Genomic DNA, 25,646 nt, shown 5'->3' on the forward strand with positions numbered 1-25,646 from the left:
AGGAGTATTGGGCTGATAGCAGTTGGCCTCTTGACTATGCACAGTAAAATCCTGAGGGACAGTGAGGGTTAACCACTTTAACCCTAGCTTCCCCATTCTGAGCATGTCATAGTAGGCGAACATTCGGTTAAAATAGGAGGACATTAAGCGGGGGGGGGAGCAGATCTGTAAGCTCACAGTGCAACGCAGCACCTTGTGAGCTTGTAGATTGCCTATTTTTGGAAAAAAGAGATTTGGTGTAGAGGCAAAGAATCAGGGGGCCAAGTATGGATCCCTGAGGGACCCCAGTCAACAAAGTATATTGTTTAAGTGGCTTAAATGAACACTAAGGATTTTACTGTAGTCACCCTTCAGTTCAAGTGGACTGGTGGCTGGTCTAAGATCACTACCTCTGTCATTTAATTTCCCTCGATTAACTTTTGGACCTGCACAATGACACGAGTGAACGTACTCATTTTTAGATGTTTCATGAGTAATGGGACCTGTGTTCTAACCTCTGTCTGTCAGCATGCTGAGGGCCAGAGGAACGTCACGTCTTCCTGTCAATGAAATGCCTTGGTAAAACAACGCAACCCTCCATTTACACACTGCAAATTCATCGCAACACTCCATAGGACTCTACAACAATACTCCACAATACGTAGATCTATCAACTTTGCTTCACTAATTACAAGTTGCAGCGTGTAAACCATGACATGCATGGCTATGGTGACACTTACGGATATTTTTTCCCAAACTAAATGGCGGAGAACAGCAGTGGTGGAAAAGGTACTCAAAGTTTTTACTCAAGTAAAAGTTTCAATACTGCAATATAGAAATACTCTGTCACAAGTAAAAGTTCGGAATTCAAAATGTACTTGAGTAAAATTACAAAAGTATTGGCATCATAATGTACTTAAAGTACCAAAAGTGCTCATTATGCAGATTGTCCCATTTCAAGTTCTCAAATGTATAAAAATCTTTTGAAAATAGCAGATCTACAAGCTCACAATGTGTCGCGATGCGACGCATTGTGAGCTTGTAGATCGGCTATTTTCAAATGGCCGAAATGCATAGAGCTGAAGTGGTTAATGGATGTTTTGTAATAATAATTCAAATCTACAAAGTAACTAGTAACTAAAGTTTTAGAGTAAAAGTACAATATTTGGATCCGAGATGTAGTGGAGTAGAAGTAAAATAATTGGAAATTGGAAATACTCAAGTAAAGTACAAATACCTCAAAACTCTAAGTACAGTACAGTACTTAAGTAAATGTACTTAAGTTACTTTCCACCACTGGAGAGCAGCAAACTGCTGCTGAGCTTCTGCCAGGTTAATCCGTTAGCATGTAACGCTGGCAGTGCATGCTGCGAAGTGAAACATCCCAGAGGCAGCAGCGCCGTGCACGACACTCCAACCGTATTTAGTTTTTGGATTGTCGCATGCGTTGCCTTGCAAACCAGCAGGGCGACTAGCAGCAGCACATCACCATGTGAAACTAAAACATTCTTCAGTGTGTCGCTTCAGGGTTAATTACAGTACTGTATTTCTGTCCATATTCAGTTCATGTTGTTATTGGGCAGAATGACTTTTTAAATGGCGATACATGAAGTGCATTGTTACATAATTATGAATATAACGTGTTTTATCCAAAGCATTTCACACTGAGCCTGAAAGCCTGGTAGACACATTTGTTGCCATCAAACTACTGTACATAGGAGCTAAAATAGAAACCCCTGACCATATCAGTCCAAAGGCTGCAGCATACTCCGAACCGACGTACAAACTTTGTTTGGCTGGGTTAGGCGGTAAGAATTCATTCAGAACTTTGGCAGTGCCTGTCAGAAGAACGTTGTTTGGTAAGTTCTTGCACCACAAGACTTTCTAACTAGCCGAACAAAGTTCTGACAGAGCATCGTGTGTGATTTCTCAGACGCGCAATGTGCTCGTGGTTTATAATTGTATTTCCGCAGTCTGTCAGTAACGTACCGTGTCTTGAAGCGAGGTTGCCGGCGGCGGCTAATCCCTCACTGTGCAGCTACAAATGTAATGTATTATTGCGTCACTTTTTCTATAGAGCCTCCGTACCTGCCTTCTGTATCGTCCCTCATTGCTCTTCCCAACTGGCACCACGGTTAGAAAATAAACAGTCTATAATGCTAGTCTCGTCTTTGTCATTACCAGTGGTAGAAAAAGTACTCAAAAAAGTACTTAAGTTAAAAGTATCAATACTGCAATGCAGAAATACTCTGTTACAAGTAAACTTACGGTATTAAAAATGTACTCGAGTAAAAGTACAAAAGTATTGGCATCAAAATGTACTTAAGTAACAAAAGTAAAAGTACTCAATGTGCAGAATGTCCCATTTCACGAGTTCAATATGTGTACAAATCTTTTGAAAATAGCAGATCTACAAGCTCACAACGCGTCGCAAAGCGACGCGTTGTGAGCTTGTAGATCTGCTATTTTCAAATAGCCGAAGTATATAGGGCTGAAGTGGTTAATGCGTGTTTTGTAATCATCATATCTACAAAGTAACTAAAGTTTTCAAATAATTGTAGTGGAGTAAAAGTATAATATTTAGTAAGGTAAAAGTACCTCAAAATTGTACCTAAGTACAGTACTTGAGTAAATGTACTTAGTTACTTTACACCACTGGTCACATAAATACATTACAACAAACACAACCAGATGGCAATTAATGCATGAAGAGAGATAGCACACACTTTGTCCACTGTGTGGCAAAATCTCCTCGACAAATAATGTCAGAGAGATTGATAAAATAAATGGTGGAGATCCAGGTAGAATACTGAGGGTCTAGCATTCAGAACTCAGCCTAGTTCTGAGGCAGTTTAAAGCACTTTAGTCCTCGACAAACTTTCTTCGCCTCAACAAGCCCTTCAGAAGCCAAAACAAAGTTTTTGATCGTTTGCAGTATGTTGCAGCCTTAAGTGCCATGTTCTACCAACTGTAGCCAACAGGGGGGTTTAATTGGTGAATCATCCCTATTGGAAACATTAGTATGTGTGTGTTTTATTTATCCTTTTCTTTTTCTTTTTCTTTTACATGTGAAACATGTGGGCTACTATAACTATTTAAATTCTTGCAAAACAAATTAATCCCAAAAGCAACTGACATTCGGTATTTTTCCCCCAGAATAATCAAGCATTGACTCTAATGTTTTGTCTTTTAAGCAATCACAGTATAGAGTAAGGATTAAATCAAATAGAGGATACTCTCCTGAAGTAAATGTGTGGGACTGTTGGCATGGATAGATGCCTTTACTTTGTGTGCTGCACATTGACCATAGTCGCATGGCGGCCATTTCTGCTCTTTCGTCAAAAATGAGCCACCACATGGTCAATAGAGCCAAGACATGTGAATGTTCATATAGCTATATGACTAACTGTGAAACCTCACACTGGCTATTTCTCAGTACATCTGTCGATTGTACTGAAAAAGCCAAAGCCAGGTTCGTTATCACCCAAGCAGTGTTGCTGTCACTATAGCATACAGTTGTATGGTGTCCTGTCGTTGCCGTTGGGCAGAAACCTCGTATCTCCAGACTTTTTTTTTCTTCCTCCCCCGTAAATGAATGCCCTACCACGTCATACTACAGTGTCACGGCCCGGACCGGGCAACTAGGCTACGATGTAGCCTGACAGCGCGTCGCTGGTTCAAGTCCCGATCCCGCGACGGCCTTCGCTCCTTGTCACTCCCCATCTCTCTCTCTCTCTCCATTTCCTGTCAGCCTACTAACTGTCCTATCGATGATAAAGGTATAAAAAGCCCCCCAAAAATACACAAAGGTAAGCAATTGATTGCAGATCTACAAGCTCAAAATGCGTCGCATTCCTGAAAAGTAACAGTTTTAGACATAATGAGGTTTCCACTCGACAGCAACGATGTTATTTATGGCAGTATTATTGAGTACAGCAAGAACTCCGGCTTAACTGAGAACGTGGTCCTCAGGAGCATTATACTCCCTTATGTATGTGTCTGAGAGTGCAATTAGTTTTTTATTGTCAAATGCAGTGTTATTCTTTTTAAAGAACCGTGATCCCATCCACTTTGCCATTATTACGTACAGTACTGTGAACAGCCGACGCTGAGGTCACGTTATGCAGTATAAGTCATTTCAGTTACAGACCTTTTTAACCACTTAAAAACCCCATATGGTTGAGCGTAGTCCCTCAGGGCTCTATACTAGTGTCTTTTCTGTTATTGTGGGGAAAGCTTTCCTGAAAATAGCAGATATACAAGCTCACACCGCGTCTCAGAGCAATTTTCTTGCGAAAGATTTCCCCACAATGCGTACGCCGGGGTTTAAGTGGTTAAAGTGGTAGCTCCTGTTCATTAATAGGGGTTTTGCACTTTTAGTTTCTAGTTCTCAAGGCCTTCTTTGTCCAAAGTGACACAATGGGTGTTAGCCTAGCCTAGCCTAGCCTAGCCTAGCGTGCATGTTTTCTCAAGCAGCATAATAACCAGTATATATGTATTGAAGCAGAAAAAGTACAGTAAAGGTCCTTGCACACTGGTGCGTCTTTTCGTTGCGTTTTTTTTTTTTCATTGTTTTTTCAATTTTTTTCATTGTTGTAAAAAAAAACGCAACGAAAAGACGCACCAGTGTGCAAGGACCTTTACACAGTCTCTTACCTCTTTTTTAGGCCTTCTTGTATCATCATTATAGCCTTATTCATTTCATGAACACCCTTCTTACCCATGGATTGTTCAATTAGGTTTTGTGTGTATGTACTGTATAATGTCAGTGGTTCTCAACTTTTTCTGGATCAGGGCCCCACGTGAAAATCTCAAAAGTGTTTGCGGACTGATGGGTGAGCCGCGTTCTTTTTATTTTCAGAGCATGTTTATTTGTATTTAAATGTTAAGTTCTGACTTGGATCAATGGAAGTAACATGGTATAATGTAAGTTGCTATTTATTGTAATCACAATGAAAACATTTTTTTTAAGGTTTTTCAAGATGAAATGTCTGAAATGTCTTTCCCGCCCTTTTTTTTTTCTTTTTTACAAACTATTGTTATCCTATCATTAGAAGCGTAGTGTTTGCCAATTATTTGGGGGCCCACTTGCAATACCTTCGCAGCCCGCCAGTGGGCCCCAGCCCACAGGTTGAGAATTGCTGCGTGTGTGTGTGCGCGCGTGCGTGTGCGTGCGTGTATGTGTGTGTTGTCGTTGGTCTTTCTGTGCAGGTTGCAGAGCGTAGCGTAGCGGGCAGGTCCCACTGAACTCCACACATGTGTGTGTCTGAGCCCATGTGTCTGTGTGTGATGATGACTCTGTCTCTAAATGTTTTGTAAAACTTTTCCACTCGCTGGTCTGTTTGTTACCAGAGAAGAAGAAAAATGGGGAAAAAAAGATGCGGAACTTTTTCCATCATTTGTAAGAGAGCGAAAAAAGAGGAAACGTCTTTTTTTCATACTGTACTTAAGTTGTAAATGTTTTACTTGAAATATGCCATGAATGTCAGTTATATGTTGTCTGTTTCAAGATGATACGGGGAATATGTTGTGTGTGTGTGTGTCTGTGTGTGTGTGTGTGTGTGTGTGTGTGTGTGTGTGTGTAGTGCTGTATGTAAGCACTGAATGATGGAGCATGGTATTAGATGCCAATAGTGAATGTTGTTGACGTCAGAGGACATTTCAGGGAGGTATACGGCAGTAAAAATATTTATTGAGCTAATCAAGGACCAAAGTTGGCATTGAAGCCAAATTTACAAGATGAGAAGTTGGTCAAAGGCTCTAATTTGTGTAAGTTTGATTTGAATCGATTTGGTCAAAAACGTTGACTTTGGTCAATTACGGAACCCCATACAAATGTTTAGCATTTATGGGGATTGAAAAACGTGCCATGGTTACATGTTCCGGAGTGCAGGCTTAGATTTAAAAGGTGCCTGTGTCATCAACTTGAATGAATCAAATTTCTATTGAAAATCTAAACGCGGGAAATCTGCAATAAGTCTTGCCGGTGTTTCTCCTCCCTCAATTGAAGGCCTCTGCCATTTGGTGTTCATTGTTTTTGTCCAAGTCCCAATAAACTATCAGAAGACTGTCAGACAGGCTCAGCATATTCTGAAGAAACAAGACATGGAACACCGGAGATGCACGATATTGAAATTTTGGCCGATATCCGATAATATGCAGGGTCAAATCGGGCGATACCGATATATTACATTATTATGTATTATATTTATATTGAGCTCATTGTTGAATTTTTTTGTTTTCATTTTCAAAGCCATTAAGGGTCACATTATTATTGGTGAAATATTGGTGAAATATTGGTAAATATTGGTGAAATATTGGTAAATATTGGTGAAATATTGGTGAAATATTGGTAGATATTGGTGAAAAAATATCAGAATTATTTTGGTATCAGTTTTTAATGAAATATCGTCCGAAATCGATATGCTACGGATAATATCTTGCATCACTATAAAACACCATGTCCAAATGAACAAACCTTCTCATCACAGGATGGGAAAAGCCACGGGTTATATTTGTCATTATTAATTGACAGGCTATAGGCTGTAATTGACAGCCTGTATGTGAAGACTCCAGTCTGTAGGCTACAGTATAGTGCATCAAAAACAGACGGGTCCCTAGTGAATGTTATTGCAGGAGGTAATCCATGTACAGCTTGTATAAAGGGGAATATGCCCTGGTAGAGAATATTGAGGACAATAGAGACGAGATACACACAGTGGAAAGTGAACTGTAAAGCTGTGGTTCTCAGCCTTTTCAGGTCGCGACCCCTAAAATAATCATATTTGAACGGGGGACCCCCACACTGATTCCACAGATACATAATTGTGAAAATAGCCAATCAGCTATTTTCTTTTTTTTGCCTCTTTCTTATATTATTTGACAATTTGGCCAATGTTTGACCAGTTTTTATAGTATAGTTTGTTTATTACTTTTGATGCAGTAAGTAAAACGTCTTAAAAGTCCTTAAATTATCACTTTACTGACATCTGGGGACCCCCCCCCAAAACAAAATCATGTGGGGTCCCGACCCACAGGTTGAGAACCACTGCTCTAAAGTAACAGGATTTTACTGAAACTTGCCACTCTTCATCCGCAAAGAGAAGGCTATAGCAAACAAAACACACATCTTTGTTTGACTAAACAGTCTTCTAATGATTTGATTTGCTATTCTGCAGTGCCACTGCCGCAGAACCACAGTACATATCATTAATATCTTTCCATAGTTGCCATTCTGTCATATACAGTACTGTAACCATAATCTACTACTATGAATGTACAATGGGCCAGCAGCATATTTCACTACGCCAACCTGCATGAGTTTGGATCAAGATAATGCATATTGCTCTTACTGTAACCTTTCTTTATATATTTTTTTTACATTGTCTGCTAAGCAGCCATACAGTATGAATGTTTATTAATGAATGCCTTAAGTTTGCTCACCTGTAATAACAGTTGCAGGAGAACTCACTCCAAACCCACAATAACCTGTTTTGTTTTGTTCATTCATTCATAATGTACATTGTTTCATTTGGCACCTTTTTTGTTACAAAGTAAAGCTTTGTACCCCTGATTCACTGACAGACTTACTGATAGTTACCTGAGTGTTTTGTGAAGATGTACAAATAAAACTCAGTTAAACATTCACCACGCTGTGTTTGCGCTGACCCTGTGTCCCCATGCCTCTCAGACAACACACGGCCCACAGTCTGAAAATCATTTTATTTACTACCGCAATGTTGAAACGACAGGACACATTTTACAATAATGTAATGAGCTGTTAACTCCTTTGTGTCAAATAGATCATGGATTTAGCCAGGGTGTTAGTGGGAGGAAAACAAAGACCAGTGGTGGAAAGTAACTAAGTACATTTACTTAGTACTGTACTTAAGTATTTCCAATACTTCTACTTCTACTCCACTACATCTCGGATCCAAATATTGTACTTTTTCTTTTGAAAACTTTATAGTTACTTTGTAGATTTTGATTAGTATTACAAAACCTACATTAACCACTTCAGCTCTGCACATTTCGGCCATTTGATGTTTCATGTTTTCAAATGTATAAAAATCTTTTGAAAATAGACGATCTACAAGCTCACAATGCGTCGCATGAGCTTGTAGATCGGCTATTTCCAAAAGATTTTTATACATTTGAAAACATGAAATGGGACATTCTGCATAATGAGTACTTTTACTTTTGGTACTTTAAGTACTTTTTGATGCCAATACTTTTGTACTTTTACTCAAGTCAATTTTGAATTCCGGACTTTTGCTTGTAACGGAGTATTTCCACTTTTTCCACCACTGACAAAGACGAGATTAGACCAATGAATTTCTCACTCATAATTGTAATGGTTTGCTCTTTGTGCAGCTATTTGTGGGTCATTTTGTGCAAAGTGAGCACTGTTTAACAAAAAAACGACAATGAAACAATTCTGCACATGTTGACTTGATCACATCCCACAGCTCTTCATTAATCATTAGCTTGATCTCAGAAGCAGGAACATCATTCTAGCCTTCTGTGACACATACTGTGTATATATAAAAAAGTTTAGCCAGCCAGGAACATATCTAAAGGAAACAAAACAATGTAATGTATGTACATATATTTGTTTATTTCAGTTTAAATCAAACAGGGCTCTAGGAGTATTGTTGTCTGGGTATTATTATCTATTGCATGTCAAAGGTTGGATCAATATTGTTTTCCTGGAAAATGTTGCTATTTGGGTTTTTAGTAACCAACGATGTTAGGACCTAAAATATCATAATCGTAATTTTGTGTGAAGCTTCTGTGAATTATTGTCACATCCGTACAGTTCTCACTATCTTATCTAAAATAGAATATGCTACACTAGCATGCTATTATCTACGAGCTTGTAGACCTGCTATTTTCGAAAAATCTTTTAACATTTTGTGCAAATTTTGAATTGAACTTTGAATATATGTATTTTTAAAGCGAACATTTGCAACTCAAATCTTTGCCTCTGGAGGTCCCTGGAACAAAATATTTTACAAATGTTCGCTTTAGAAAATAGATATTCAAAGATTTGCACACATTTTTCACAATGTTTTTTAAAATAGCAGATCTGCTATGAGCTTGTAGATCTGCTATTTTTGAATAGCCAAAGAAATCTTAGAATGTTTAGTAGATCGGCCTGGAAATTCTGTGGTTTTGAGGAAAAAATATATACGTATATAGAAAATAAGGTGGGGTTCCTTATAAAGAACAACCACCACCACCACATTGCTCTATCCCAGCAGGTCCAGGTCACTGAAGGCCCCTTGTACAGTGGGGGCTGGCTCCGCGGCTGCGCTGGGCTGCACCGGGCTGAAGACTTTCCAGGGCTTGGAGGGGCAGTGGAACGGGGTACCGGTGGGCTTGGGGGCTGCGTCTGAGGCTGCGTCCTCCTCAGAGGACTCCTTGACAGAAGGAGCAGCGGCGGAGGGGAGGGAAGGAGAGGCTTTCGTTGGGTTGCCATCAGAGGGGACTTCCGCGAAGTCGATGACGTTCCTGAGGGGAGACCAGCCCGGGGGACGGCGCCTGGAAAAGGTTTGCTAAGAGCAGGGAAGGAGAAACATTACTTGTGGCTTTGGTTCTCAAAGTGGGGTCCTTGAGGGAGTATGATGGATAGTTAGGAACCAAATGGACCCTTATGGGACGTGCTTGCACATCCAATTTAAATCCCAGTTCAGTAGTTCTAGCAATTTATCCAATTTCATCCAATTTAAATCCCAGTTCAGTAGTTCTTGTGCCCAGCTTGTTTGCACATTCAACTTTTTTTTTAATTTTTTTAACTTTTGTTTCATTCCCTGGCCTGGATTAGTCTTCTGTGACATTACTCCAAGAGTCTTGATAAATGACAGTTCTTTCACTTTAAGAACTGAAATAACACTTTATAGATTTCACTTTCAAAGTTTAATTAACACTTCAACACTTTTTCATTTAACAATCAATTTTCTGTTGGTAAGTGTTCAGCTGGTTTTGTAATCTGTAATCTGTCTAATCTATACAGCATTTTTGATTTGTAGCTATTTTACCCTGCTTAACTATGGAAAAAGCCTAATCTCTATACAACTACAACCTGGCATAGTTTCCCAAATTCAACATTGACATTTGAGTGAGATTTTGTGTGAAGCGGGTCTTACAAAGTCAATGATTGGGCCTGGTCCGCACTCTATGTTGGCCTCTGGAACCTCATGTCTCCATGGCGCTATGTCCACTGTGGAATTACAGTTAGCCAGCTCCTACACACACACACACACACACACACACACACACACACACACACACACACACACACACACACACACACACACACACACACACACACACACACACAGAGACACACAGACACACAGACACAGACACACAGACACAGACACACACACGTCACATCACAGAGCCATTGTACTATACTGTACGTGTCAAATTAATGATGTCTGAGAGGTGTGTTTTGTTTCTTTTTTTGCTCAGGCTTACCACATCATCTTTGTTGGGGACACAGAGTTCATTAACGTCTTTGTGTTCAGACTTGGGACATGTGCTCTTCCTCATATCAAAGCTCAGCTTGTACCTGAAACCAGCCACCACCTGAAAGGACAGAGACACACAGGCAGGTAGAGAGAATGTAAAGAAAATCTGCAATATAAAAAAAAAATGGAGATCTACAAGCTCATAGCTCATAGCACGGTCTATATGATATGCATATAGATATGCTATAGAACAGTGGTTCTCAAAGTGGATTCTATGGACTCTCTGGGTTCCTTTAGGGGGGTCTAAATTGACCCTTACAGGTCTGTAACTGTGACAGTATACAAATGGAACCAAATGGACCCGTTCCATTTGTATACTGTCAGAGTTAAGGAGAGACCTTGACATTTTAAGGTTTGAGAACCATTGCTATAGAAATCTCCCATCAATGCCCAGATAGTGTGCTGAAACGGTCACCATGGGTCCTGATGTTGGTGTGTCAGCAATATTCTACTGACAGTAATTATGCAAGTTAGACTCATGATATTAGACAATTAAGTCCCTCTTCAGCTTTATTTGGAGTACTACATAGGCTGCACAAACCCCAAAATAAAATAGTGATATGAAATGCAATACTAGAAAAAGTGCTCCTCGCAGCACAGGTCTCCGCCAGGTCAGGTAGGTTATTGTGGCCTCCTGGTGGCGCTATAATAGGCCAATGTTTAAAGGGTACCATTTGTTCTTAGGCCTTGCACGGCAATCGGACACTGTATTCATGGTTTGAGGCATTTTGTGCAACTTTTTTTTTTGCTAAATTAGACTTGCTGGTGGCGCTATAACAGGCCAATGTTAAAAGGGTGGCATTTGTTCCTCAACATGGTGTGAATGTGCGTGCAAAGTTTGACCGCAATCGGACGGTGTGTTCATGATTTGCGGAATTTTGTTCAAAACAAGCCACTACTGCAAACTTTAGATGTCAATCTTAGCCAATGAGGATGGAATATGAAAAATCAAACATCCGTCTTGATCACATGACTATGGAGATCATGTGTACCGATTTGCGTGAAATTTGGATAAAATCGGAAGGAGTAATATAAATAAATGTGTTTTACATAAGTCGGCCTCCTGGTGGCGCTATAAAAGGCAGATGGGAAAAATGCAGGGCAAAGGTTTTTCCTTGACCTCTAGGGAGTGCGCATACAAAGTTTTACACAAATCGGTGCAGTTATAGGTAAAAACATGAATCGGCCTGTTATAGCGCCACCATGAGGCTGATTTGAAAATTTTCAAGTGGCATTTCTTCCTCGGCATAGTGGAAATATGCGTGCAAAATTTCACCGAAATTGCATGCTGTGTTCATGATTTGAGGCATTTTGTTGAAAATGGAGCACTCCTTTAAACTTTGGAAGCCATTTTTAGCCAATCAGGATGGAATATGAAAAATCTGAAAGACAAGTTTTGATTAATGACTATAGAGATACTGTGTACCGATTTGCGAGATTTTTGGACAAAATCTGTAGGAGTACTGTCAAAAAATATGTTTTGCACAAATCGGCCTCCTGGTGGCGCTATAAAAGGCCCATGTGAAAAATTTGGGGCAGAAGTTCGGAATTGGCATCCAGGGAGGGTGTGTGCACAGTTTCGCTGCGATCAAGCCAATGGTGGCGGAGATTAGCTGGTGACAGACGGACACACACACACACACACACACACACACACGGACGGACACACGGACGGACGGACGGAGGGTAAAACATACTCTCTCGCCATGCCTTTCGGCCTGGCGGAGACAACAAGCCAGTGGTGGGTTGTCCCTTTTCTGTGTCAGATTTGAGCTATAACCATTATTTTTTATACTTTGGCTATTCAAAAATAGCAGATCTACAAGCTCATACACAAGCTTGTAGATCTGCTATTTTTAAAGAATCTTGAACATTTGTGCAAATCTTTGAATACGCATTTACGAACATTTTTAACTCAATCTTTTGACTCATCTTTGCTGCTGGGGGGGGGTCCTTGGAACATCATATTTTGATGGGGATCGGTGACCAAAAACATAATTTTTGGGGGTCCTTGACAAGAAAAAGTTTGAGCACCACTGATAGTTTTTTCAGAAAAATTAAGACATTTACATATTTACATATTACAAATGTTCGAATTAAAAATATTTATATTTAAAGATTTGCACAAATGTTCACGATATAAAAATAAAATAGCAGATATATGAGCTTGTATACAGTATATCTGCTATTTTTGAATTGCCAAAGAAATCTAAAATGACAGAGATGCGTTCCGGGATTGAATGGGTTAACATTGCCGTGTGTCAACACATCATTGCATTGCCGATACATGAACGCTTACTGCCTTCAAAACTAGCCGTCTCTGTACCACCTCTTTGGTACTAACGGCACACTGCTACTACCGGCCCCACTTGTTTTAGTCAATATTATTATTCCTTAGGGTTAGGATTATTATTTCCCTGTATCAACTATTTCCTCTTTCTTCTTCATCCTCCTCTTATCCTTTTCTTTCCCTTCTGGCCTCTCTCTCTCTCCCAGTCCTTACCTGTCTCGTGGCGTAGGCCAGTTCATTGAGCATGAACAGGTGCGTGGAATCGGAAATAGAGTTGTACTTTGAGATGGAGACAGACAGAGGAACTTTGAGGTCCTCAGACTCCACATGGATCTCTGTGGGACAGCCGAGACAGCTAGAACGTTTTGGGATTATGACATGATCTGGAGGGAGTGGAAAGGTTGAATGGGGAGAGGAAGAGATAGTGAGAAGAAGAAGGAGAACATTAGTTAGCTACTTAGCTCTAAAGGGTCTTTGGTTACGACAGTTGTTGAACCGTAGTTGTTCAAAAGTTGCTTCGACAGGGGGCGTCTGGGTCACTTAGAGGCTTTTTGAACACAAGCTTATTTGCTTTTGTAGAATGCTTGGGATAAGCGAACAAATATACAGTACAGGATATTTTTATTTAGTCTCTTGTGTTAACAAAATGCGCACACGCATATTCACACACACACACACACACACACACACACACACACACACACACACACACACACACACACACACACACACACACACACACACACACAAACAAAGTCATTCATTCAATACTTTTATTATTTGTATTTTCCCCCTATATTTTAAAGTTTAGCTAAATATAGTATTTCAACACCTTCCAAAATAAACCTCCTGACCTTCCTCAGCAAAAGACAAACAAACACATGCACGCTCTCAAGTGCAATGTTAATAATTTGAACTCTTAACCCTAAACCTAAACCTTTTTTGAAAACGGGATAGACAACACCGTCCATGTTCAGCCCATTACTTACAATGAAAGGATTATCCGCACTCTCTTCAGTTAATATCTTAATTTATTTTCTTAGATTAGATTCACAGCAGCAGCAGTCTATCTAGAGAAACGGACGCGTTTCGGCACGTCGGCCTTACTCAGCGTTTTGAAACGCTGAGAAATTACAAGAGACTATTCTTCAAGACTCCCCCTGAGTAGAGCACGCCTTCTCCAGACGGTATTATCCGGTAGGAGAGTTGTCCTCAGCCCATTACTTAGACATCAAGTGAGCATTAAATAGAGTCTGGAATAAAACAGCCTTTTAGGGTTGGATGAGTTCATGTTGTGATAGTGTTGGTAATATGACACAATCCAATGCCCCTTCGCCCACCACTGTACAGTTTTTTGTCAATGAGTCACTGTTTTCTTAAAGAGAAATAGATGTTTAAACACTTTTCTACACGCTTTGCATTCCCATGAGTCACGGTATTGACACAAGTAAACAAACAGGATGTGGTCAGACTCGGGCCGAACAAACAGGGTTTGATTTTCTGGGGGAAGGGGGGGGGGGGATCCATACCTCTGCTTTTGATACCCCCCTAAGGTCATTAATTTTTATCGTTGGTGGGCAGACCTGGAATTCCATCTTTTTAAGGGCTGGACCAGTTGACCTTTGGAGTTGAAAACTATGATTTTAAGTCCACTGAAATAATGAATTGCAATTAAGGGTAAAGGACGGTTTTGTATTTAATACGTAGTATAAATATCAGTGAAGTAATTCAATTATTGGTATGTATTTACAAATTACCAATATTTGTTCAAACTCCCGTGTCAAAAGTTCAATCACGCTCAGCCCTACACCAATCAGAGTCACTGGCATGGTTTGAAGATGGGGATGACAAAAGACTGGTGTGTAAAAAACACATTGACAAAAAAGAGGCAGAGGAGAAAAGTCAGCTGGGGCAATGTGGCTCACTTGCGTGCGTCAATACATTTGATAAATTTGAAAACTTGTGGAATGGGACATTCTGCATAATGAGTACTTTCTACTTTTGGTACGTACATTTTGATCCCAATGCCTTTGTACTGTTTACTCAAGCAAATTTTTAATTCCACATTGCAGTATTTATACTTTTACTTAAGTAACAAATGTGAATACTTCTTCCACCACTCGAAGAAGGGCCACAATGACAAAAGGTAGCTAAAGGGAATAACCGCACATTTATTGATCTGTCTGAACACTTACCTAGCTTGCACTCCACCCCTTTGGTCTCTATGTCGGTCCCTTCCACGTACACTACGGCATTGCATAGCCGTGGCTCCTGGGTTGGAACAATGCATGAGAGAGCACTCAGAGGACAGTCGGAGACTTAGATACTGTAGCTATTAGCTAGGTAACTAGCCCGTTAAGACCTGGAACGCATCTGTGTCATTTTAGATTTATTTGGCTATTCAAAAATAGCAGATATACAAGCTCATAGCGCGGCACCGAGTGCCGCGCTATGAGCTTGTAGATCTGCTATTTTTGAAAAAAAAAAAAATTAATATTCTTTTCTTCGAAAAACTGTTAGGATTTAGATTTTTTTTAGAAGTGGCCTCAGGTCTTAATGGGCTAGATGCAAAGATAGGTGCCATTCTATTATTATTATCATTATTATTACATTTATTATTATTATTATTATTATTATTATTATTATTATTATTATTATTATTATTATTATTATGAGCAGTACCTTGGGGCCGCTAGGCAGATAGTCACACTCTGACCAGAGCTTGTCCTCCTTTACTGGACAGTCACTTCTCCTGCTGCTGAACTGGATGGAATACACAGAGCTGGAACCATTCTCTGACTGGAGAGAGGGAGCAAGAGTGAGAGAAGGAGGGAGGAGAGAGGGAGAAAGAGTGAGAGACACATACACACAGGCACACACGCACGCGCACACACACACACACACACACACACACACACACACACACACACACACACACACACACACACACACACACACACACACAGTGGTGGAAAATGTACAAACAATTTTTACTTAAAGGGGAATTTTGGACCACGGTTTTCTTACCTTTTCTATGATGTTATATATATCCTAGGATGAACGGTACAGTAGAAAAACTCCATCCCGGGCCACAGCTAAAAACGTGTGCCAATAGGCCTTGTGCTAGATCGCATATTTTGATTGTTATTTTTTTGGTGAGATCTGACGTTCATAGTGACAGAACAATATGCAACGTAATTGTCTTGAATGCGCCCCACCAGAAGTCTCGCTAGATGAGATTTCAATCTTCAATACTTATGTAAGTTACTTACCTACTTACTACTTACTTACTTACTCGTTATGCAGAATGTTTTAAAATGTGTACAAAGCTTTTGAAAATAGCAGATCTACATGCATCTACATAGTAACTCAAATTGTCACATAATTGTAATGGAGTAAAAAGTGCAATATTTGCCTCTGAGATGTAGTGGATGTATCAAAAAGTATTGGAAATTAGAAATACTCCAAAATACTCCAAATACTTCAAAATTGTACTTAAGTACAGTACTTGAGTACATGTACTTAGTTACTTTCCACCACTGCGCGCGCACACACACACACACACACACACACACACACACACACACACACACACACACACAGACACAGACACGCGCAGAGCACTTGAGGACAGGACAAAGTACTGTATCTACAGTACGCTTCCCCTGGTATTCCTAATGCAAATCTCCTTGTTTATTTGTCTTTTCTCCGTTAATATGTTTTCGTTTGTCTTCATGTGTGTGTGTCTTGTTTACCTTGGTAGCAGACAGTATCTGGTAGAGTGCCATCTTGTTGCCAGATTGTGCCTGCTTGTTGAATGTTGTCAGAGCGTCGATCACTGCCGTGTCTACTGCAGGGTCATCACAGAACACCAACTCCCCCGGTGGGACCTCGGCATCCTTCTCCCCATGAGAACCATTACCCAAACAGAAGAGGAGAATCAGGACACGTACGCAAAGGGAAATATCAACTAACCAGTGGTGGAAAAAGTACTCAAATGTTTTACCTAAGTAAAAGTATCAATACTGTACTCTGTTACAAGTAAAAGTCTGGAATTCAAAATTGACTTGAGTAAAAGTACAAAAGTATTGGTATCAAAATGTACTTAAAGTATCAAAAGTAAAAGTACAAAAATGTTTGAAAATAGCAGATCTACAATGCGATGCGACGTGTTGTAAGCTTGTATATCTGCTATTTTCAAATAGCCTAGGTATAAAATAGGGCTAAAGTGGTTAATATATGTTTTATAATGTAATAATTTATACCTGCAAAGTAACTAGTAACTAAAGTTTTCAAACAAGTAAAGGTACAATGTTTGCCTCTGAGATGTAGTGGAGTAGAAGTAAAAGTATAGACAATTGGAAACTCAAAATTGTTCTTAAGTACAGTACTTGAGTACATGTACTTAGTTACTTTACACCAGTGCAACTAACCATTAGAAAAAAGACATAGACATTACATTACAGATAAAGCCCCACATACATTACTGACATGATAGTCACTGTATACCACTGTGGGGTCAAATAAGGCTTGTCGGGGGTCAACTCAATACATTTTTAAATAAGGGACTCAAAGGTAAATGTCCAGTGGTTCTCAACATGTGGGTCGCGACCCCCAGGGGGGTCCCCAGATGACAATTTAAGGACTTTTAAGACTGTTTTAACACAAAAAATAAATACATTGAAATTAAATGAAAAAATAGCATTACCGCATCAAAAGTAATCAACAAACTATCTATAAAAACTGGTCAAACAGTGGCCAAATTGTCAAATAATATAAGAAAGAGGCAGAAATTGTGAAAATAGCAGATCTACAAGCTCAAAACGCCTCGCAACGCGAGGCATTGTGAGCTTGTAGATCTGCTATTTTCACAATATTTATCTGTGGGAACTAAATTATAATGCCACAACTCTTGGTTCCCCAGTTCAAATTATGATTATTTTGTGGGGTCGCGGCCTGAAAAGGTTGAGAACCCCTGGCATAGTCAACTTAGTCCATACTAGATATAAGAGAGACAGGCTTGTTTTGTTTCTCCATACCTGTCCCAGGACCCAGCCATGGAGGTACAGGAGTCCCAACACACACAGGCCCGCTCCATGCCTCATTGTCCAAAAATGCTCCTGGCTGCTCTGGGCTGCTGGTACAGACACATGGAAGTATCAAATGCGAGGCTGATCATGTCATAATGGACAAGTTCAATGACAGCATGTATCAGGACTGAATACATTATACAGTGTATAATGCAGTCAGAACAGAGTCAGTAATCCTGGTAGGGTGAGTATGGAGCTCCACTCACTCATCCGCAGTTGCAATGTATTGTAATTCCAAACGCTGCCTTTGTTTAGTATCCAGCTCTATGCTATTGAGCTAACCTGGTACTATTAGTGCCACAGTAGGCTTTATTCTTGATGTTGGTATTATACATAAGGCTGATAATGACGGTTTGATCAAGTTAACTGTAATGTCTCTGCTTTGATTGTTTCCTTCAGCCTGACAGCCTGCCTCGTGAGCTGTTCCAGCTGACTCTTGGTTCATAAACAATGGTTCCAATTGTTTGTTCGAACAACAGAGAAGCTATATGATTAACCACTTGAACCCCAGCATCCATTGGTGAGTCCCGTTGGTCAGACTGGCCCCATTATAACTAACCCTTTTCCTATAACCCTAACCTCACACTAACCTAACGGTCGGAATAATGGGATGTCGGAATTATGAGCGGACCCTGCGTCCATTCTGGGGGGAACCTAAAAATAGCAGATCTACAACGAGCTTGTAGATCGTCTATTTCTGGCGAGAGATTTACTGTATATGGGGAAAAAAGCAGTCCAAGTACAGAGCCAACTCAGGTCCAGTTTACTAAGTATAGAGGGTTTAAAGGGATAGTTCATTTTTTTATCGATTAGTCACCCCATGGAGACTTGAATTCATGGATATTTCTTTGTGACCAGCAGCGGTTCCGGTAGGAGACACAAAGAGTCTCCTTGGTATCTCCTACCGGAACCGCTGCCTACCGGTCCACTGGCCATCAAATTATTGCCAAAAATATCCATGAATTCAAGTCTCCATGGGGTGACTAACAGATAGAAAAAAAAGTCATTTTGGGGGTGAACTATCCCTTTAAGACCAGATATCTCCCATGTCCCATGCACTCTGGTTCTATGGCTGATCTTTTCACCATCGTAATGTGTCTCCAACAGAGACAGAGACAGAGACAGAGACAGAAGGTACTCACGTGTTTCAGTGGAGGTTCAGCCTGGTTTAGCGTCTCAGATCTACTGGGTTTCAGAGGCAAAATGGACTCCTGTGATTGACAGCTGAGTAAGAACTAGACTGACTAAACAGAGCAGCGGTTCAATCTATTGGTGGGGATCATCAAGACCACATGATGACACAGAGATGAACAAATACAGAGAGGACAGGAGGGCGCGCACGCACGCACGCACGCACACACACACACACACACACACACACACACACACACACACACACACACACACACACACACACACACACACACACACACACACACACACACACACACACAGAGTAAATGTTTGCTCTGCCGTTTGGTCTCCTCTCCTGCCTCAGAAATCAATACATTAGTTTGGATTAAAGGCAGAGACAGGGGGATGTAAGGCTATGTAGGAGCACGGCTCCATTATGCTAAAGACTTTGACTCTTATCAGCAAACACTGTCCAACCTGAACACTCACGCCCACGTGCACACAGACACACACTTGCACTTAATTCACACCGAGGGACCTTGGTTTTATATCGTACAGTATATACATTATATACTACAATTTTCACTGTGACTGTTCAATAGAAGCCACTGTGTGTATTCATAGGACACAGTAAACGTAAAAAGAGTGTTCATTTAACTCTGTGAGAGTGTTCAAATGTAACCAAATGGATCCAAGTTAAATGAACAGCTGTGTGTTTCTTGTGTAGCTGAAACTTTGTACCTGAAGACCTTTAGCCTACATGACCACTGTTCACACACCGCCCGTCTGAAGCCTCATTTATACACTTTGCTCGCCGAAAATAATTGATTTTCATTGTGTGACAGCAAAGTATTATTTAGGTTCAAAAGTATTGAATCGTCTCTGTTGGTTGGTCCAAAACTGTTACTTTTCAGGATACAAATTCAAAAACAGTAGTATGATCAAGTAGGGCGTTAATTTACAAAAAAACACAAAATGCGGAGATGAGAGGTTTCTGCCTGACAGCAATGAAATGCAATGTATGCAGATGTATGAACTTCATTATGTGCATTTTCTTCATGTCAGTCAGGTTTACAACATGCTACATGCTACTGTACATGCTACATGTATGGAGATGACTAGCAGGAGGAGGTGTGGCTTCTGATGCATGACTAAAATTACATGTGTGTGTGTGTGTGTGTGTGTGTGTGTGTGTGTGTGTGTGTGTGTGTGTGTGTGTGTGTGTGTGTGTGTGTGTGTGTGTGTGTGTGTGTGTATGTGTGTGTGTGTGTGTGTGCGCGCGTGTGTGTGCGTGCACGTGTGTGTGTGTGTGTGTGTGTGTGGGGGGGGGGGGGGGGGGGGAGTCTCAGCCTTTGTCAGATGTAAGAAGGGCCACAATGAAAAAAGGTAGCTAGGGAACCACAGATGTATTGACCTGTCTGAACACTTACCTAGCTTGCTGCTGAACTGGATGGAATACACAGCGCTAGGACCATTCTCTGACTGGAGAGAGGGAGCAAGGCAGAGAAGGAGGGAGGTGAGAGGGAGAAGAGCCAAACTGAGGGGCAACGGCAGCTATGATGGCCTTCATGAAACTCCTGCCCTGCCGTTTGGGACACATCTTATCCCTGCTTCTGAGGCCGTGCTTGTTTGGAGGCAGTCCAAGGTTTTCAACTTGTTGCACAAAATCACAACTTACAATAAATAGTAACCACTGTAGTCTGATATCAGTCCAACTTTGTCATACAAAACACACTGTGCGTGCGCATGCGCGAGTGTGTGTGTGTGTGTGGGTGTGGCCGTGTGTGCGTGCTTGTGTGTCTGTGACATCACTGTTAGCTTAAGCCAAAAGCTATGTCTACAGAAGAAAGTACTGTATGTGTGTAGCCTGTAAAAATATAAATGGCCAAATGGGGGGCCTGTACTGCCCCCTTGTGGTTACTTGTGGACACATGGCACCATTTGGCCTGCTTGTAGAAGTCTCACCATATAGTATCTTTCTCTACCTAGTGCTGTATCACATCATTGCTTTCATGTCAATGGGGTTCATTTGTACACCATTCAGAGTGTATCTCATAACAAAGCCTAATTTATGCTCTGTCGCAGGACAGTGTATGAATAGGGATTAAGAGAGAAAGGAGAGGTGGGCTGAATAAAATAGCAGGAGGGGAGGGAAGTAGAATAGAGTAGATAAGGATGATATGGGAAATGAAAGATGGCCAAGATGACAGAAGGTTCAGTTTTAAAGCCGCGGAGACAGATCTCCAGAGAAACCACACCTTTTCAAATCAGTTGAAGGGAAGTTCACCTCTGACCAATGAAGACAATCATCTTTTCCAATATTATAATATTAGCAGTAATAAGTACGCTAAATTGTCAAGTGTAGAAACCTTATCGGTTGTGCAAAAAACTGCGTCAATATACTGTGCAGTACACAGACAATTTAGAATCTGGACTTGCATCTTCTATCGGTTACTGAGGCATGTAGAGAATATAGTATATTATACAGAATATGAATTGATGAATGAATACATCAGGAACCAGATATACAGAATATACAGCAGAAGAATGGCCAGACTACAGTATACATGGTGCAAATAGCAGTAAATATTATGTGGTAAACTAGCAGTTGTGAGATACAATCCAACTAATGTACAATCTGTCCAAGAGATATGCAAAGAGACTTGTCAAAATGACGACAAATACAAATACTGCACTTGGTTCCGGATGCTATTGACTGTATGTGTGTTATTTTCCTGACCTCTCTGGAAAATACAACTTGAGGTCAGTGTTTAAAGCTCAGAATAGTTAGTAGTAATCGGGTGGAGATTAACCACCTGAACCTTAACGTCCCATTTCTGGGGCAAACATCTGGTGAAAATAGCAGAGCTACAAGCTCACATATATTTGTACATAAAACACAATTAAGCTCAAGAGATAATTTCCATTGTGGTCTTTTGAACAGGTAATGGTATGAATTGTTCAGGTGAGGTACAACGATAGGGATGGGAGGATATTAGATTTGATACGTTATTGCAATTAAGACTCAGGAAAATGTTCTCGTTGTGAATTATCCATCATCAGCATAATCGTGAATACTGAATATCCTCACATAAGCATGAATATCCTCATGAGTGACTTGAAAATGTTCCTTCTGAGAGAGTGTTTAGTGCCAGTCGACACATTCTCTCACCCCTGACACTGAGAACAATTAAAGCCGGAAAAAGTGAATAGTATGATGCAATACAAATATTTTAAAGTTAAAGTGATTCCAAGGTGCTTTATTGTTACATCTTGTGCACAGGCACCTAAGAGTAAACTTGTTTTTGTTTGGCTTCCTACAGACAATATAGCAGCATAGGTAATAATAAGAAAAGCAAAGAAAAAAAGACGGAGAAATAGAGAAAAACTAGATGAAAAAAGAGTCGGTAGTTTTATAGTAATATGATAATAAAAATAGATCAGCATACGTACAATGTACTGTACGTATATGCTTGGCATATTATCAGTTTATCAGTAGCTGCCAAAATACCTTATATAAACACCACAGTACCTTCTAATCTACTGTAGGCCTATACAACAGTTTCAGTAGGAACAGTCAAGCAAGACAAGCAAGTACCCTTACTTTGTAAGCAAAAAGGGAATACTCAGGTGTAACAGTGACATTTTTGAGCTGAAGAGGTGTTTTTATGCTTTCTCTCAGTAAAAAGCCAAGATGACTTGTATAGGTTCTATGAGTTCGTTGACTGGAATGGAAGGTAAGTTAATGTTAACCTCAATCTGTTTAGATCCACTTGTATTGCATTTCCTGTATGTCTGTGGTTGTGGTTGTCACTCTGAAAACATGGTTCTCTGTGTTTGATGACCAGCCGCCACGAAGTAGAGGACAATGGTATGATGATGACTTTCCACACCAGACCGTCTTCAAAGGCGATTTCTCTCTCTCTCTCTCTCTCTCTCTCTCTCTCTCTCTCTCTCTCTCTCTCTCTCTCTATCTCTCTCTCACTCACTCACTCTCTGTCTCTCTTCTAGGGATGCCGGTATTGGCACTAATGGCCATAAAAATGCAATTAGCTGTATCAAACCGATATAATATAAAGGTTTTTAGCTGATATTTTATTATCATATTAATGTTTGAATGTGAAGCTTTTGTGACGATGAAGGCTGCAGATTCAGTTAGTGTTTTCTGGGGAAGCTTTCAAAAGGCTCAACAAGTTGGAAAAATGTTAAGGAAAACATTGAAATACTTTAAGTAAAATGTAAGCTGTTTGAACTAATATGTGCATCAATCAGTAGGCCTAAATCAGTAGAAGTATATACACAGTATATATATATTTATTTATTTATACGTGTGTGTGTGTGTGTGTGTGTGTGTGTGTGTGTGTGTGTGTTAATCTTTAATAGGCATCAGTTTTCTGGTGGAGTCAAAGGCCTTCGAATATGCAATGTGAGTAAGGATAAGGATAATTCCTTTTAACAGGTCGTTCATGAAAGTCCTTGCGGTCTTGTTTCCAATGAGAACCTGTGAGCAATTGGGGTTAAGAGTCTTGCTCAGGGACAAATTTCATATCATCGGCACATATGCTGGGATAGCCTGGAATCGAACCTGGGGCAACCAGGGCCAGCTGGTTCCCTAGGCGGGCTCACTAACCACTCAGCTATGGCCGCCCCGAGTGCATTTCATTACTTATAACATACCTGTTAGTTCTTAGCAACATGGAATGCTATAGTCTATTCATATGCCTAACCTCTCCTTGTACCTGCAGACATGGTGGTGGCTATTAATGCCGTGTGGATTGTTGTTGAGACATACATTCTAAGTAGTAAGACTCCTCCAATGAAGCCTGTGCCACACACTTTGTCTTCCTTAGCAGTGACCTACATCATGTTCTGACTCGCTCTCAGACGAAAGCCATAAAAATCTACATGTGATCCACAATTTGTTGGTAATAAGCAGGCATTAAATACTTGACCCACACCTAAACAGACACCATCTCTGTTCTCGCTGACTCTCTCCCCAGTTTATGCTGCAGAGGTGTTTTTTGAAAATAGCAGGATTGGGGCCGAAGCCTAATTTCAGATGCTGGTGGAATGTGTGAGTACTGGCCTCCTCTCACGTGTGACACCTTAACTCAACAGCAATCCAAGAATGGCTATTATCTAGAAAGACACATGCGGTAGGCTACAGGTATATTAGGACATGTATGAAAAGCAAGTTCATGTTGTGTGTTTGTTAACTGTTGTGTTTCCTCAACCAAGGTTTGACTGCTTATTGACGGTGTTTGCCGCCCTGTGCTTGATTGCTAGTGTCTTTGTCAATACGCCTTTCTACTTAAATGCCACAGCAGTGCTCAGACCTCTTCGGCTTCTCAGGTGGGCCTCCATTCAATGTAGTGTGTTGTGTCAGGGTATATTCATGTACTTTATTGATGTTTCTTGTATATAGCCAGTGATGGAAACAATACTAAATTTTTTACTTAGTAAAAGTATCAATACTGCAATGTAGAAATACTCTGTTATAAGTCCGGAATTCAAAATGTCTTTGAGTAAAAGTACAAAAGTATTGGTATCAAAATGTACTTAAAGTACCAAAGGTAGAAAGTACTCTTTGTGCAGAATGTCCCATTTCACAAGTTTTCAAATGTATACGAATCTTTTGAAAATAGCAGATCTACAAGCTCACAATGCGTCACATCGCAACGCATTGTGAGCTTGTAGATCGGCTATTTTAAAATGGCCGAAATGTATATAGGGCTGAAGTGGTTAACGTATGTTTTGTAATAATAATAAAAATCTACAAAGTAACTAGTAACTAAAGTTTTCAAATAATTGTAGTGGAGTAAAAGTACAATATTTGCCTCTGAGATGCAGTAGAGTAGAAGTAAATGTACTGAAATTTGGAAATACTCCAGTAAAGTAAAAGATACCTCTAAATTGTACTTAAGTACAGTACTTGAGTAAATGTACTTAGTTACTTATACAGTACCATTGTATATAGCCTTATTTATATCTGGAAGATAGGCAGGTGTGCTTCCTCTGGACGCTTTCATGAGCAGTGGGTGCTCAGCCTCAGGAACGACTAGTTCGAAAAAGTTATCACACTAAGGTGAAAGTGGCAGCACTCCAAAATAAGAGAATACAAGAGAAAGGCTCAGTTGTTCATTCTTTATTGGCCAACGCATTTCAGGCACCAGCCTTCCTCAGGGCAAAAAGAAGTGATCTGAGGAAGGCTGGTGCCGAAACTTTGTGGAACTTTGTGGAAGCATAATTTATATGCATGTGGTTCTTCTCTCTCTCTCCTCTCCCAGGTTTTTTCAAATTGGGCAGAGGTATCGTAACATGTTGGACATCATGTTTCAGCTTCTCCCCAACATGGCAAGTCTGAGCCTCACCTTGCTCATGTTCTATTATTCTTATGCAATTATTGGGATGGAGTCCTTTGCCACTGTGGTCTACCCCAACTGCTGCAAGTGAGTAGCTGGCCTGTACCCACTGTATACAGTTCAAATTGTGGTGGGTGGGTGGTGTGTCTCTGGGTCTGTCTGTGGCCGGTGGTATAACGCCCATATATGGACTGGACATGCTTGACATCATGCCTGATGTCACAATAGGCAAAATAAGCGTTGTGAGGTTGACGTC

At 40.4% G+C, this 25,646-nt stretch overlaps 2 protein-coding genes across 2 annotated transcripts in view; one reads left to right on the forward strand and one right to left on the reverse strand.

Annotated features, from left to right (window-relative positions):
• Window positions 1–9,230: 9,230 nt before the first annotated feature.
• On the reverse strand, window positions 9,231–19,071 carry kng1 (kininogen 1; the record flags this gene model as incomplete). Its single annotated transcript, XM_080430470.1, has 9 exons — window positions 19,037–19,071; window positions 17,844–17,938; window positions 16,560–16,703; window positions 15,487–15,603; window positions 15,000–15,075; window positions 13,018–13,187; window positions 10,462–10,572; window positions 10,128–10,226; window positions 9,231–9,536 (listed from the first exon to the last, which is right to left on the reverse strand). The coding sequence occupies exons 2-9, from the start codon at window positions 17,907–17,909 to the stop codon at window positions 9,231–9,233; spliced, it is 1,089 nt and encodes a 362-aa protein (XP_080286596.1). The 5' UTR covers window positions 17,910–17,938; window positions 19,037–19,071.
• Window positions 19,072–24,088: 5,017 nt separating this feature from the next.
• Window positions 24,089–25,646, forward strand: part of LOC308086826 (two pore channel protein 1-like) — a gene marked incomplete at its 3' end in the record, with an annotated part of 9,622 nt that continues 8,064 nt past the window's right edge. Inside the window, exons 1-3 of the mRNA XM_080430471.1 lie at window positions 24,089–24,102; window positions 24,267–24,380; window positions 25,316–25,477. Coding sequence (XP_080286597.1) covers window positions 25,347–25,477 — 131 coding nt within the window. The 5' untranslated portion in view covers window positions 24,089–24,102; window positions 24,267–24,380; window positions 25,316–25,346. The remainder of the gene's footprint in view (window positions 24,103–24,266; window positions 24,381–25,315; window positions 25,478–25,646) is intronic.

Source organism: Gymnoscopelus braueri, assembly GCF_963280865.1.
Source record: "Gymnoscopelus braueri genome assembly, chromosome: 6".
NCBI lineage: Eukaryota > Metazoa > Chordata > Actinopteri > Myctophiformes > Myctophidae > Gymnoscopelus > Gymnoscopelus braueri.